Source organism: Heptranchias perlo, chromosome 9 (genome assembly GCF_035084215.1).
Source record: "Heptranchias perlo isolate sHepPer1 chromosome 9, sHepPer1.hap1, whole genome shotgun sequence".
Lineage (NCBI taxonomy): Eukaryota > Metazoa > Chordata > Chondrichthyes > Hexanchiformes > Hexanchidae > Heptranchias > Heptranchias perlo.
This window is the reverse complement of record NC_090333.1, coordinates 26028260-26041879: the sequence shown is the minus strand read 5'-3', so window position 1 is coordinate 26041879 and position 13620 is coordinate 26028260. Positions and strand designations below refer to the sequence as shown.

At 46.3% G+C, this 13620-nt stretch overlaps 1 protein-coding gene across 2 annotated transcripts in view; it reads right to left on the bottom strand.

Annotated features, from left to right (window-relative positions):
- Positions 1-582: 582 nt before the first annotated feature.
- Positions 583-13620, bottom strand: part of LOC137324978 (MAP kinase-interacting serine/threonine-protein kinase 1-like) — a 65964-nt gene continuing 52926 nt past the window's right edge. For both annotated transcript variants that reach the window (XM_067989675.1, XM_067989673.1), the window contains one exon: positions 583-1111. In XM_067989675.1, coding sequence (XP_067845776.1) covers positions 874-1111 — 238 coding nt within the window. In that variant the 3' untranslated portion in view covers positions 583-873. The remainder of the gene's footprint in view (positions 1112-13620) is intronic.

Here is a 13620-nt window from a genome sequence, read left to right as displayed (position 1 = left end):
TCACCTAAATGTGCTTCATTAGAAAACTGTTTTTGATTGCATTTTAATATAAAGATGAATGAACAGGCCAAGCTGACTAATACCACATAGTAATGTTTGTGTCCAACAGGGATCCCCTCAGATGAAATTACTATACTGCACAACCTCTTGGAAGTGGATGTTTGTGCAATGTATGGAGAAGGCCTACAAATACGTTATTTTACATTTTGTATACTCCATTGTGTATCATGGTAGTCAAGTGTGTTGGGGTTCTCCACAAAATGATACGGCAATGGGTTACACCCTCAAATTCTGATCTCAGCCACGGTGTCATGGGAAGGCACCATGCAGAGACCAGCTGTTTTTTTCACGAGGCTAAGGATGGGAGAAGGGCAAGAGGGATTCCCGAGGGAAAGCCATTAGGCTGTTGTCATGCATTCCATCCAATCTTTTTACCTGTAGAGTATTTTGTTTGATTGATATGAAGCGATCATAATGAACACTTCTGTAAGTAAGTGCTTCACACTAACCTGAAGTGTTACCTCCTTCTTTCTGATAAATCCTCGGATAAGCTTATGTCTATTTACAGCTCGCAGGCAAGTTTAACATACAAAATATTTCAAACAATAAAAATAAATATATTTTAAATTCCCTTTGTAACAATGTACACACAGTTTAAAAATATTATCCCACAGTCTCTCCTCATACAAAAATATTAGAATTAACTGCAGGCTGCTACAGACTGAGCAGCATTATTGTTTCGTTTAAAAAAAAACTTTACACAGATTCAAGTATTACAAACTCTGTCAAATACCATAGTAACGCGAGCAGTCTGTTATTGACTGCTGCACTAGATGCGTTATGTCAGAGCAGCTCTGTATTGGATGAAACCCATCAGGAAGCCCCATCACTGACACTCATTGTAGGAGTGGATAACTGCCGTTGTGGGGTTTTTGCTGCCTGCGCCTTGGCCCTGCGTTTAGCGAGCCTGGAATTGGAGGGAGGGGAAAGTCTCATGGTCTTGATGATGACTTCCTGTTCCCCTTGCATCTCCTCATCTTGCTGCGAGAGCTGCCTGTTGAAGGCAATGGCTTCTGCAGCAAAATGAGTCAGGTCCTTTGTGCTGCTATTTCTGGAGAAGGAACAAACCAAACATTTAAATATGTCTATAAGCTGGTTAACAACCTGGTAACTCGGTGCATAATATAATCTTACAATACATATAAAGCAGCGTTATTAATTCAGTAAAGAAGATTATATAATGTAATATGTTAGGATATTGTTCTGTAATTGTTAAATCCTAATATTACTACTAATCAAATCATGTGATTTCATTTCTGCCATGACAACCTTCACCAATGAAACCAGAAAATTATAAGGAATCCTTATGTTTGCAAATATTCAACAGTAAAAGGGCAGTTAGAGAAAATGTGAGAACCATAAAAGATGCAAACAGGCTTGAAACAGAGGATGAGCATAAGATCATTAATATTCTGAATGATTACTTCCTCCAAGTATTCAGAAGGGAAGAAATGAGCAATATGCTCTCCCCAAGCAGAGATAAACTAAGTAGAATTAATGAGTTTGATATAAATGAGATAGGTGGAAGCCTTAAACAGACTAAAAGAGCTCTAAACAAATAAATCTCGAGCAACACATGGTAGTTTGCCTAGAAGACTAAGAGAAACTAGGAAGGAGATTTGTACAGCATTAATGATCATTATAAAGGGAGTCACTGAACACTGGGAGGTACCAGTAGATTGGAACCAGGCTAACATGGTGCCCATATTCACAAAGGCAACTACAGTTCCATTAGTTTTACTTGAATCCTGTATAAAATAATATGGACATACAAAAACAAAGACCAGCAGGCCCATTGAGCCTGTCTTATAGTCATGGTGTAACTTCCACCATGACCCCCAACCTCCTCACCAGCAACACCATCTCGTAGGAGAGGCAAAAGAAAGAGAAAATAACCTCAGGCCAATTTAGGAAAAGCTCAGGCAATTCTTCTCTGACCGTCAAAGGTGATCAAACAAGTTCTAAGAGACCACAGTGGCAAGGAGACCCATTCCCTAATACCTACCTACCTTCTATAATGGAACTGATTATTAGGAGTAAACTTGAGAATTATCTGTACAATAAGCAGCAGTCAACATATATTCACAGGGGAAGATCCTGACTGACCAACCTGATACTTTGTTTTTGAGAAAATGACATTCCAAGTGTATTGTGGAAAGCACTACGACATACTGTACTTCGATTTCCAAATGGCATTTGACAAAGTTCCACACAAAGGCTATTAGTTAAATGCAAGGCTGTGGGGATTCAGGGTATAGTTTGGGAATAGATAAAAAATTGACTAAAGGATAGAAAATAACAGTGACTTGTTAGGGGTGTTATTTCAAGATAGGGTGGAGAGGAGGGAGTGCGGAGTCAGTTACCTCAGGGTATAGGAACCACTACTTTTTCTAAGATAGTTATTTGGGATTCATAAACTCAATACAAATTAGTCAAATTTGTAGGTGATACCAAAGTAGGAGGGAGGGGCAGTGGAATTGGATGAGACAGCTCAGAAATTACAAAATTAGTTGGACAAAATATGTAAATGACCAAGTGCAAAGTACTGCATATAAGAAAGAGAAATAGGTGACACATGTACTCCATGAATGGTGTTGCAATAGCCAAACATGAAGTAGAAAATGAATCAACAAAGCCAATAAGGACAGAGAGTGAACTTCTAATGGAGTGAATTGCTAACAGAGTGAGGACTTTCAACTGGGAATTTGGTGAGTGTAGGAATTAGGTACAGAGGGGGAAGGAGGTGCTATGTGATTTAAACTAAGGACTATAAACTAATCCATCAACTTTTAAAAATTACATTAAAAAATACATAAAATAAAAAAGACTAAGTAATTACTAATTATTTCAAAATAAGCTAAATCCATTTGCTAAATATAATCTAGACATCAAGTGATTCTAATAGTCCTAGAAATAAACTAGTGATAATAAATTTTAAAAATAGAAACGGCAGTACAAGCACTGTGTTGGGACTGTAATATGAGGGAGTATGTGGACAGCAAGACTGTCCCGGATTGCCACATCTGCAGTAAATTTCTCTGGCTTGACACTGGCTCAGAGTCTTTAAGCTGGAGCGCGAGTTAGAGACACTCAACACATAAGGGAGGGGGATGTTAGTCAGCAGAATAGTGGGAACCTAGGAGGGGTAGAGAAGGGAGTCTAGCAGACACTGGTCCTATCCAGCAGGTACGAGATTCTTGATTGGAGCATGAAGCAGTCCAATGGGGAGGGGGAGGGTGGTGGTGGGAGGATCTGACTAGAAAGGTTTTGGTCATGGGGGATTCTATAATCAGGGGATAGATAGCGTCCTCTGCAGTTGCGACCGAGAGTCAAGGAGGGTGTGTTGCCTACCTGTGCAAGGATAAAGGATATCTCGGCTCAACTGGAGAAGAACTTGGAAAGGGAGGGAGAGGATCCAGTTGATATGGTCCTTGTCGGCACTAATGACATAAAGAAGAACAAGGAGGACGTCCTGCTAAGGGAATATCAGAAGCTAGGAACTAAATTAAAAATCAGTACCTCACGGGTGGTAATCTCAGGATTACCACCCGAGCCATGTGCCAATAGGCATAAGGATAGGCAGATCAGAAAGGTGACTGCAAGGCTGAATGACTGGTGCGGGAAGGAGAGCTTCCATTACACGGGACACTGGAACCAGTACTGGGACAGGAAGGAGCTGCACTGCTGGGACGGGCTCTACCTGAACCGGAGTGGGACCAGAGTCCTAGCAGAAAGGATAAATAGGCACGTGGATAAGGGTTTAAACTAGCAAGTGAGAGGAGGGATCAGGTAGCAATAACAAAAGTCTATCGATAAAAGAAACAGGAGATGAGTGTAAAGGTCAGACCAGGGTAAGGAATATAGGTAACATAAACGGTCAAGGAACAAATACAGTTATAAAACACAAGTATAAAAGGACTGTTAAAAATAAAGTAAAAGGAACAACTATTAAAGACAAATTAAACTGCCTCTAAAGCAATATACACAGTGTCCAAAATAGAACAGGGGAACTGGAAGCAATAATCTGTAGCAAGAAACCAGATGTAGTAGGAATAACTGAAACATGACTACATAAAGAACATGATGTGGAGATGCTGGTGATGGATTGGGGTGGAAAAATGTAAGGAGTCACAAGCCGAAAGCTTGTGATTTCAAATAAAGCTGTTGGACTATAACCTGGTGTTGTGCGACTCCTTACATAAAGAACAGGACTGGCAGTTAAATATTGCAGGTGATAACAATCATAAAGGATAGGGAAGGAAAGGGAGGTGGAATAGCTGTACTAATTAAAGATAACATAATGGCAATGGAACAAAGGGACATAATTAATAGAAGGATAGAAAACTGAATCCATATGTAAGGAGTCGCACAACACCCGGTTATAGTCCAACAGCTTTATTTGAAATCACAAGCTTTCGGAGCTTTGCTCCTTCGTCAGGTGAAGTGAAGAGATGCATATAGGCACAGCATATATAGTCAGAGAACAATGCCTGGTGATTACAGATAATCTTTCTAACTGCCCTTTATCACACCTCGGCAGAGAGATAATCACAGCAATCAAAGGAGTGAATGGTGTTCAAACAGGTTAGTCAGGGAAACATTACATCCAAGAATACTGAGGTGGGGTCACAAGGGGTCAAATGTAGCAGATGCTGGGGTTTGTATTGAAAACAGATAACTTTTTTTTGCTGGAAATCGCAGCAGGTCCGGCTGCACCTGTGTATGGAGAACAAGCCAACTACGACTTGAGTCTGGATGACTCTACGTCAGGTGGGGTTACATGTAGCGTGACATGAACCCAAGATCCTGGTTGAGGCCGTCCTCATGGGTGCGGAACTTGGCTATCAATTTCTGCTTGACGATTTTGCGTTGTCGTGTGTCTCGAAGGCCGCCTTGGAGAACGCTTACCCGAAGATCGGAGGCTGAATGTCCATGACTGCTGAAGTGTTCCCCGACTGGGAGGGAACCCTCCTGTCTGGCGATTGTTGCGCGGTGTCCGTTCATCCGTTGTTGCAGTGTCTGCATGATCTCGCCGATGTACCATGCTCCGGGGCATCCTTTCCTGCAACGTATGAGGTAGACAACGTTGGCCGAGTCACAGGAGTATGAACCATGTACCTGGTGGCTGGTGTCCTCTCGTGTGATGGTGGTATCTGTGTCGATGATCTGGCATGTCTTGCAGAGGTTGCCGTGGCAGGGTTGTGTGGTGTTGTGGTCGCTGTTCTCCTGAAAGCTAGGTAATTTGCTGCGAACGATGGTCTGTTTGAAGGAGAGTAGTGGAGGCGTGGGGATGGCCTTAGCGAGGTGTTCGTCGTCATCGATGACATGTTGAAGGCTGCGGGAAGTACTGGACGACGAAGGGTACTCTGTTGGTTGTGTCCCGTGTTTGTCTTCTGAGGAGGTCTATGCGATTTTTCGCTGTGGCCCGTCGATCGATGAGTCGAGCGTCATATCCCATTCTTACGAGGGCGTCTTTCAGTGTCCGTAGGTGTCCATCACATTCCTCCTCGTCTGAGCAGATACTGTGTGTTCGCAGGGCCTGTCAGTAGGGGATGGCCTCATTGACGTGGTTAGGGTGGAAGCTGGAGAAGTGGAGCATCGCGAGGTTGTCCGTGGGCTTGCGGTAGAGTGAAGTGCTGAGGTGCCCGTCTTTGATGGAGATTCGTGTGTCCAAGAATGAAACCGATTCTGAGGAGTAGTCCATGGTGAGTTTGATGATGGGATGGAACTTGTTGATGTTATCGTGTAGTCTCTTCAGTGATTCTTCGCCGTGGGTCCATAGGAAGAAAATGTCATCGATGTATCTGGTGTATAGCGTTGGTTGGAGGTCCTGTGCAGTGAAGAAGACGTGCTCAAACTTGTGCATGAAAATGTTGGCGTATTGGGGTGCGAATTTGGTCCCCATGGCTGTTCCGTGTGTTTGGGTAAAGAACTGGTTGTCGAAGGTGAATACACTGTGATCCAGGATGAAGCGGATGATTTGTAGGATGGCGTCTGGAGATTGGCTGTTGTTGGTGTTGAGCGCTGAGGCTGTCGCAGCGATGCCGTCATCGTGGGGGATACTGGTGTAGAGTGCCGAGACGTCCATCGTCGTGAGGAGTGTTCCTGGTTCAACTGGTCCGTGGGTGCTGAGTTTTTGTAGGAAGTCTGTAGTGTCGCGACAGAAGCTGGGGGTTCCCTGTACGATGGGTTTCAGAAATTTTTTTAATTTTTTTTATTCGTTCACGGGATGTGGGCGTCGCTGGCAAGGCCGGCATTTATTGCCCATCCCTAATTGCCCTTGAGAAGGTGGTGGTGAGCCGCCTTCTTGAACTGCTGCAGTCCGTGTGGTGACGGTTCTCCCACAGTGCTGTTAGGAAGGGAGTTCCAGGATTTTGACCCAGAGACAATGAAGGAACGGCGATATATTTCCAAGTCGGGATGGTGTGTGACTTGGAGGGGAACGTGCAGGTGGTGTTGTTCCCAAGCGCCTGCTGCCCTTGTCCTTCTAGGTGGTAGAGGTCGCGGGTTTGGGAGGTGCTGTCGAAGAAGCCTTGGCGAGTTGCTGCAGTGCATCCTGTGGATGGTGCACACTGCAGCCACAGTGCGCCGGTGGTGAAGGGAGTGAATGTTTAGGGTGGTGGATGGGGTGCCAATCAAGCGGGCTGCTTTATCTTGGATGGTGTCGAGCTTCTTGAGTGTTGTTGGAGCTGCACTCATCCAGGCAAGTGGAGAGTATTCCATCACACTCCTGACTTGTGCCTTGTAGATGGTGGAAAGGCTTTGGGGAGTCAGGAGGTGAGTCACTCGCCGCAGAATACCCAGCCTCTGACCTGCTCTCGTAGCTACAGTATTTATATGGCTGGTCCAGTTAAGTTTCTGGTCAATGGTGACCCCCAGGATGTTGATGGTGGGGGATTCGGCGATGGTAATGCCGTTGAATGTCAAGGGGAGGTGGTTAGACTCTCTCTTGTTGGAGATGGTCATTGCCTGGCACTTATCTGGCGCGAATGTTACTTGCCACTTATCAGCCCAAGCCTGGATGTTGTCCAGGTCTTGCTGCATGCGGGCTCGGACTGCTTCATTATCTGAGGGGTTGCGAATGGAACTGAACACTGTGCAGTCATCAGCGAACATCCCCATTTCTGACCTTATGATGGAGGGAAGGTCATTGATGAAGCAGCTGAAGATGGTTGGGCCTAGGACACTGCCCTGAGGAACTCCTGCAGCAATGCCCTGGGGCTGAGATGCTTGGCCTCCAACAACCACTACCATCTTCCTTTGTGCCAGGTATGACTCCAGCCACTGGAGAGTTTTCCCCCTGATTCCCATTGACTTCAATTTTACTAGGGCTCCTTGGAGCCACACTCGGTCAAATGCTGCCTTGATGTCAAGGGCAGTCACTCTCACCTCACCTCTGGAATTCAGCTCTTTTGTCCATGTTTGGACCAAGGCTGTAATGAGGTCTGGAGCCGAGTGGTCCTGGCGGAACCCAAACTGAGCATCGGTGAGCAGGTTATTGGTGAGTAAGTGCCGCTTGATAGCACTGTCGACGACACCTTCCATCACTTTGCTGATGATTGAGAGTAGACTGATGGGGCGGTAATTGGCCGGATTGGATTTGTCCTGCTTTTTGTGGACAGGACATACCTGGGCAATTTTCCACATTGTCGGGTGGATGCCAGTGTTGTAGCTGTACTGGAACAGCTTGGCTAGAGGCGCAGCTAGTTCTGGAGCACAAGTCTTCAGCACTACAGCTGGGATGTTGTCAGGGCCCATAGCCTTTGCTGTATCCAGTGCACTCAGCCGTTTCTTGATATCACGTGGAGTGAATCGAATTGGCCGAAGACTGGCTTCCGTGATGGTGGGGATATCGGGAGGAGGCTGAGATGGATTATCCACTCGGCACTTCTGGCTGAAGATGGTTGCAAACGCTTCAGCCTTGTCTTTTGCACTCACGTGCTGGACTCCGCCATCATTGAGAATGGGGATGTTTGCAGAGCCTCCTCCTCCCGTTAGTTGTTTAATTGACCACCACCATTCACGACTGGATGTGGCAGGACTGCAGAGCTTTGATCTGATCCGTTGGTTGTGGAATCGCTTAGCTCTGTCTATAGCATGTTGCTTCCGCTGTTTAGCATGCATGTAGTCCTGAGTTGTAGCTTCACCAGGTTGGCACCTCATTTTTAGGTACGCCTGGTGCTGCTCCTGGCATGCTCTTCTACACTCCTCATTGAACCAGGGTTGATCCCCTGGCTTGTTGGTAATGGTAGAGTGAGGAATATGCCGGGCCATGATTGTGCTGGAATACAATTCTGCTGCTGCTGATGGCCCACAGCGCCTCATGGATGCCCAGTTTTGAGCTGCTAAATCTGTTCTGAATCTATCCCATTTAGCACGGTGGTTGTGCCACACAACACGTTGGATGGTGTCCTCAGTGCAAAGACGGGATTTCATCTCCACGAGGACTGTGCGGTGGTCACTCCTACCAATACTGTCATGGACAGATGCATTTGCGACAGGTAGATTGGTGAGGACGAGGTCAAGTAAGTTTTTCCCTCGTGTTGGTTCGCTCACCACCTGCCGCAGGCCCAGTCTAGCAGCTATGTCCTTCAGGACTCGGCCAGCTCGGTCAGTAGTGGTGCTACCGAGCCACTCTTGGTGATGGACATTGAAGTCCCCCACCCAGAGTACATTTTGTGCCCTTGCTACCCTCAGTGCTTCCTCCAAGTGGTGTTCAACATGGAGGAGGACTGATTCATCAGCTGAGGGAGGACGGTAGGTGGTAATCAGCAGGAGGTTTCCTTGCCCATGTTTGACCTGATGCCATGAGATTTCATGGGGTCCAGAGTCAATGTTGAGGACTCCCAGGGCCACTCCCTCCTGACTGTATATCACTGTACCGCCACCTCTGGTGGGTCTGTCCTGCCGGTGGGACAGGACATACCCAGGGATGGTGATGGAAGAGTCTGGGACGTTGGCTGACAGATATGATTCTGTGAGTATGGCTATGTCAGGCTGTTGCTTGACTAGTCTGTGGGACAGCTCTCCCAATTTTGGCACAAGTCCCCAGATGTTAGTAAGGAGGACCTTGCAGGGTCGACTGGGCTTGGTGTTTTTTTGCCGTTGTCGTGTCCGGTGCCTAGTGGTCCGATGCCGGGTGGTCCGTCCGGTTTTATTCTTATTATGACTTTTCGTAGCGAGATTTTACAACTGAGTGGCTTGCTAGGCCATTTCAGAGGGCAATTAAGAATCAACCACATTGCTGTGGGTCTGGAGTCACAAATAGGCCAGACCGGGTAAGGGCGGCAGCCTTCCTTCCCTAAAGGACATTAGTGAACCAGATGGGTTTTTACGACAATCCGGTAGTTTCATGGCCATCATTACTGATACTAGTATTTTAATTCCAGATTTTTATTTAATTAATTGAATTTAATTAATTAATTGAATTTTAAATTCGCCAGCTGCCGTGGCGGGATTTGAACTCATGACTTTGGATTTTAGTCCAGGCCCAGTAACATAACCACTATGCTACCGTACCCCTCGACGTACCCAGAGAGATTCTCACACTGGGTTCCGTTGCCTGATACGATAGGACATCCGGGTGTGTTGGCTTTGTGTATCTTTGGGAGGCATAAGAAGTCTCCCACGCGGGGAGTGCGTGGGATGAGAGCACATAGGATGCTTTGAAGGTCTGGATCGAAGGTCTTGATCAGTTTGTTGAGCTGGTGGGTGTGTTCTTTGGTCGGATCTGTGGGCAACCGTCTGTAGTGTTCCTGGTTGTCCAGTCCAATAGTCTGTTCTGTTCTGTATGACGATGGCTCCACCTTTGTCCGCTGGTTTGATGACAATGTTGCGGTTTGTCTTGAGAGCGTCGATAGCGTTGTGTTGTGCTCGGGTGACATTCTGGACTGTCTTGAGTGCAGCTGATGAATCTGGCGTTGACGCATCTCCTGACAGCTTGAGCATACATGTCAAGCTTAGGGCAGCGACCCTCCGGAGAGGTCCAATTTAACTCTTTCTTCTTCGGTTGCTGTACCGCGGATCCCTCTGTCTGCTGTTCTGGATCGTTGATTGTCTCATTGGGTTCGCTGCTGACATCTTGGGATTTGTGGAAGAAATCCCGGAGCCTCGTTCTCCTGATGAATTCCTCTGTGTCCGCTGCGAGACCGATGGGGTCCATTTTGGTGGTGGGGCATACAGAACAGAACGGACTATTGCAAAGAAGCATACCGACAACTGGACAACCAGGAACACTACAGACGGTTGCCCGCAGATCCGACCAAAGAACACACCCACCAGCTCAACAAACTGATCAAGACCTTCGATCCAGACCTTCAAAGCATCCTACGCGCTCTCATCCCACGTACTCCCCGCGTGGGAGACTTCTACTGCCTCCCAAAGATACACAAAGCCAACACACCCGGACGTCCTATCGTATCAGGCAACGGAACCCTGTGCGAGAACCTCTCTGGATACGTCGAGGGCATCCTGAAACCCATCGTACAGGGAACCCCCAGCTTCTGTCGCGACACTACAGACTTCCTACAAAAACTCAGCACCCACGGACCAGTTGAACCAGGAGCACTCCTCACCATGATGGACGTCTCGGCACTCTACACCAGTATCCCCCACGATGACGGCATCGCTGCGACAGCTTCAGCACTCAACACCAACAACAGCCAATCTCCAGACGCCATCTTACAAATCATCCGCTTCATCCTGGATCACAATGTCTTCACCTTCGACAACCAGTTCTTTACCCAAACACACGGAACAGCCATGGGGACCAAATTCGCACCCCAATACGCCAACATTTTCATGCACAAGTTCGAGCACGACTTCTTCACTGCACAGGTCCTCCAACCAACGCTATACACCAGATACATCGATGACATTTTCTTCCTATGGACCCACGGCGAAGAATCACTGAAGAGACTACACGATAACATCAACAAGTTCCATCCCATCATCAAACTCACCATGGACTACTCCTCAGAATCAGTTTCATTCTTGGACACACGAATCTCCATCAAAGACGGGCACCTCAGCACTTCACTCTACCGCAAGCCCACGGACAACCTCGCGATGCTCCACTTCTCCAGCTTCCACCCTAACCACGTCAACGAGGCCGTCCCCTACGGACAGGCCCTGCGAATACACAGGATCTGCTCAGATGAGGAGGAACGCGATGGACACCTACAGACGCTGAAAGACGCCCTCGTAAGAACGGGATATGACGCTCGACTCATCGATCGACAGTTCCGACGGGCCACAGCGAAAAATCGCATAGACCTCCTCAGAAGACAAACACGGGACACAACCAACAGAGTACCCTTCGTCGTCCAGTACTTCCCCGGAGCCGAGAAACTGCGCCATGTTCTCCGCAGCCTTCAACATGTCATCGATGACAACGAACACCTCGCTAAGGCCATCCCCACGCCTCCACTACTCTCCTTCAAACAGACCATCGTTCAAAGCAAATTACCCAGCTTTCAGGAGAACAGCGTCCACGACACCACACAACCCTGCCACGGCAACCTCTGCAAGACATGCCAGATCATCGACACAGATACCACCATCACACGAGAGGACACCACCCACCAGGTACATGGTTCATACTCCTGTGACTCGGCCAACGTTGTCTACCTCATACGTTGCAGGAAAGGATGCCCCGGAGCATGGTACATCGGCGAGATCATGCAGACACTGCGACAACGGATGAACGGACACCGCGCAACAATCGCCAGACAGGAGGGTTCCCTCACAGTCGGGGAACACTTCAGCAGTCAAGGACATTCAGCCTCCGATCTTCGGGTAAGCGTTCTCCAAGGCGGCCTTCGAGACACACGACAACGCAAAATCGTCAAGCAGAAATTGATAGCCAAGTTCCGCACCCATGAGGACGGCCTCAACCGGGATCTTGGGTTCATGTCACGCTACACGTAACCCCACCTGACGTAGAGCCATCCAGACTCAAGTCGTAGTTGGCTTGTTCTCCATACACAGATGCGGCCGGACCTGCTGCGATTTCCAGCAAAAAAAAGTTATCTGTTTCTAATACAAACCCCAGCATCTGCTACATTTGACCCCTTGTGACCCCACCTCAGTATTCTTGGATGTAATGTTTCCCTGACTAACCTGTTTGAACACCATTCACTCCTTTGATTGCTGTGATTATCTCTCTGCCGAGGTGTGATAAAGGGCAGTTAGAAAGATTATCTGTAATCACCAGGCATTGTTCTCTGACCATATATGCTGTGCCTATATGCATCTCTTCACTTCATCTGATGAAGGAGCAAAGCTCCGAAAGCTTGTGATTTCAAATAAAGCTGTTGGACTATAACCTGGTGTTGTGCGACTCCTTACATTTGTCCACCCCAGTCCATCACCGGCATCTCCACATCAGAATCCATATGGATTGAAATAAAAGATAAGAAGGGATCGATCATGCTAACAGAGGTATACTACAGACCACCTAATGGTGGAAAGGAAGTGGAGGAAGAATTATGTAAGCAAATATGTGGAATGAGTAAAGGACATAGACTAATAATCATGGAAGATGTTAACTACCCTCAAATAAACTGGCAAGACGAGGTAGGTTAAGGGGTACAGGGAATGGAGTTTTTACAATGTGTGTAGGTCTCCTTTCTTACCCAGTATATAAAAGAGAGAATGCATTGCTGGATCTAGTAATGGGAAATTAACCAAAGCAGATAAGAGAAGCACTGGGGGACATCTAGGCAATAGCGATCACAACATAATAAGGTTGAGAAGGATTTTAGTAAGGCAAAGACCAAAGTAATAAATTGGAAAAAAGCTGATTATAAGGGGATGAGAATGGAACTTGGGAAAATAAACTGGAAAAATTTACTGACAAAGAAATAGAACAGTGGGAAACATTTAAAACGGTGATCAAGAAAGTCCAGGAGAAATATATCCCACTAAAAAGCAAGAACAAACCAGCCAATAATGACACACCATGGATGAATAAAGAAATAAGGGCAAAATTGAAACTGAAGAAAAAGGCTTACACTAAGAACATAGAAAACAAAGGAGGATGGCAAAAAGCAAAAAGGTAAGGAAATAAGTAGAAAAAAAAAATTAGTAAGGCATAGAGAAACTACGAAATTAAATTATCAAGGAATATAAAAAGAAATAGTAAAGTATTCTACAGACACATAAATAACAAAAGAAAAATCAGGAAAGGGATAGGACCACTAAGGGAGATACACGATAAATTCACAGGTAATGACAGCGAATGGCAGAAATGTTAAATAATTACTTCGCCTCAGTATTTACCAGAGAGACTAACGTGCTGGGCATGACATTAGACAAAGAGATCAAAAAAGATATAAAGACATTTAAGATAGAAAAGGGGGAGATAATTGATAAACTAATCAAACTTAGAGAGGATAAAACCCCTGGTCCGGATGGATTGCATCCGCACATATTAAAAGAAGTTCAGGAAGAGATGGCAGAGACACTATTACATATATATAAAAATTAATTAGAAAAGCGAATAGTGCCAGAGGACTGGCGGACAGCTAATATGATTCCTACATTTAAAAAGGGAGACAG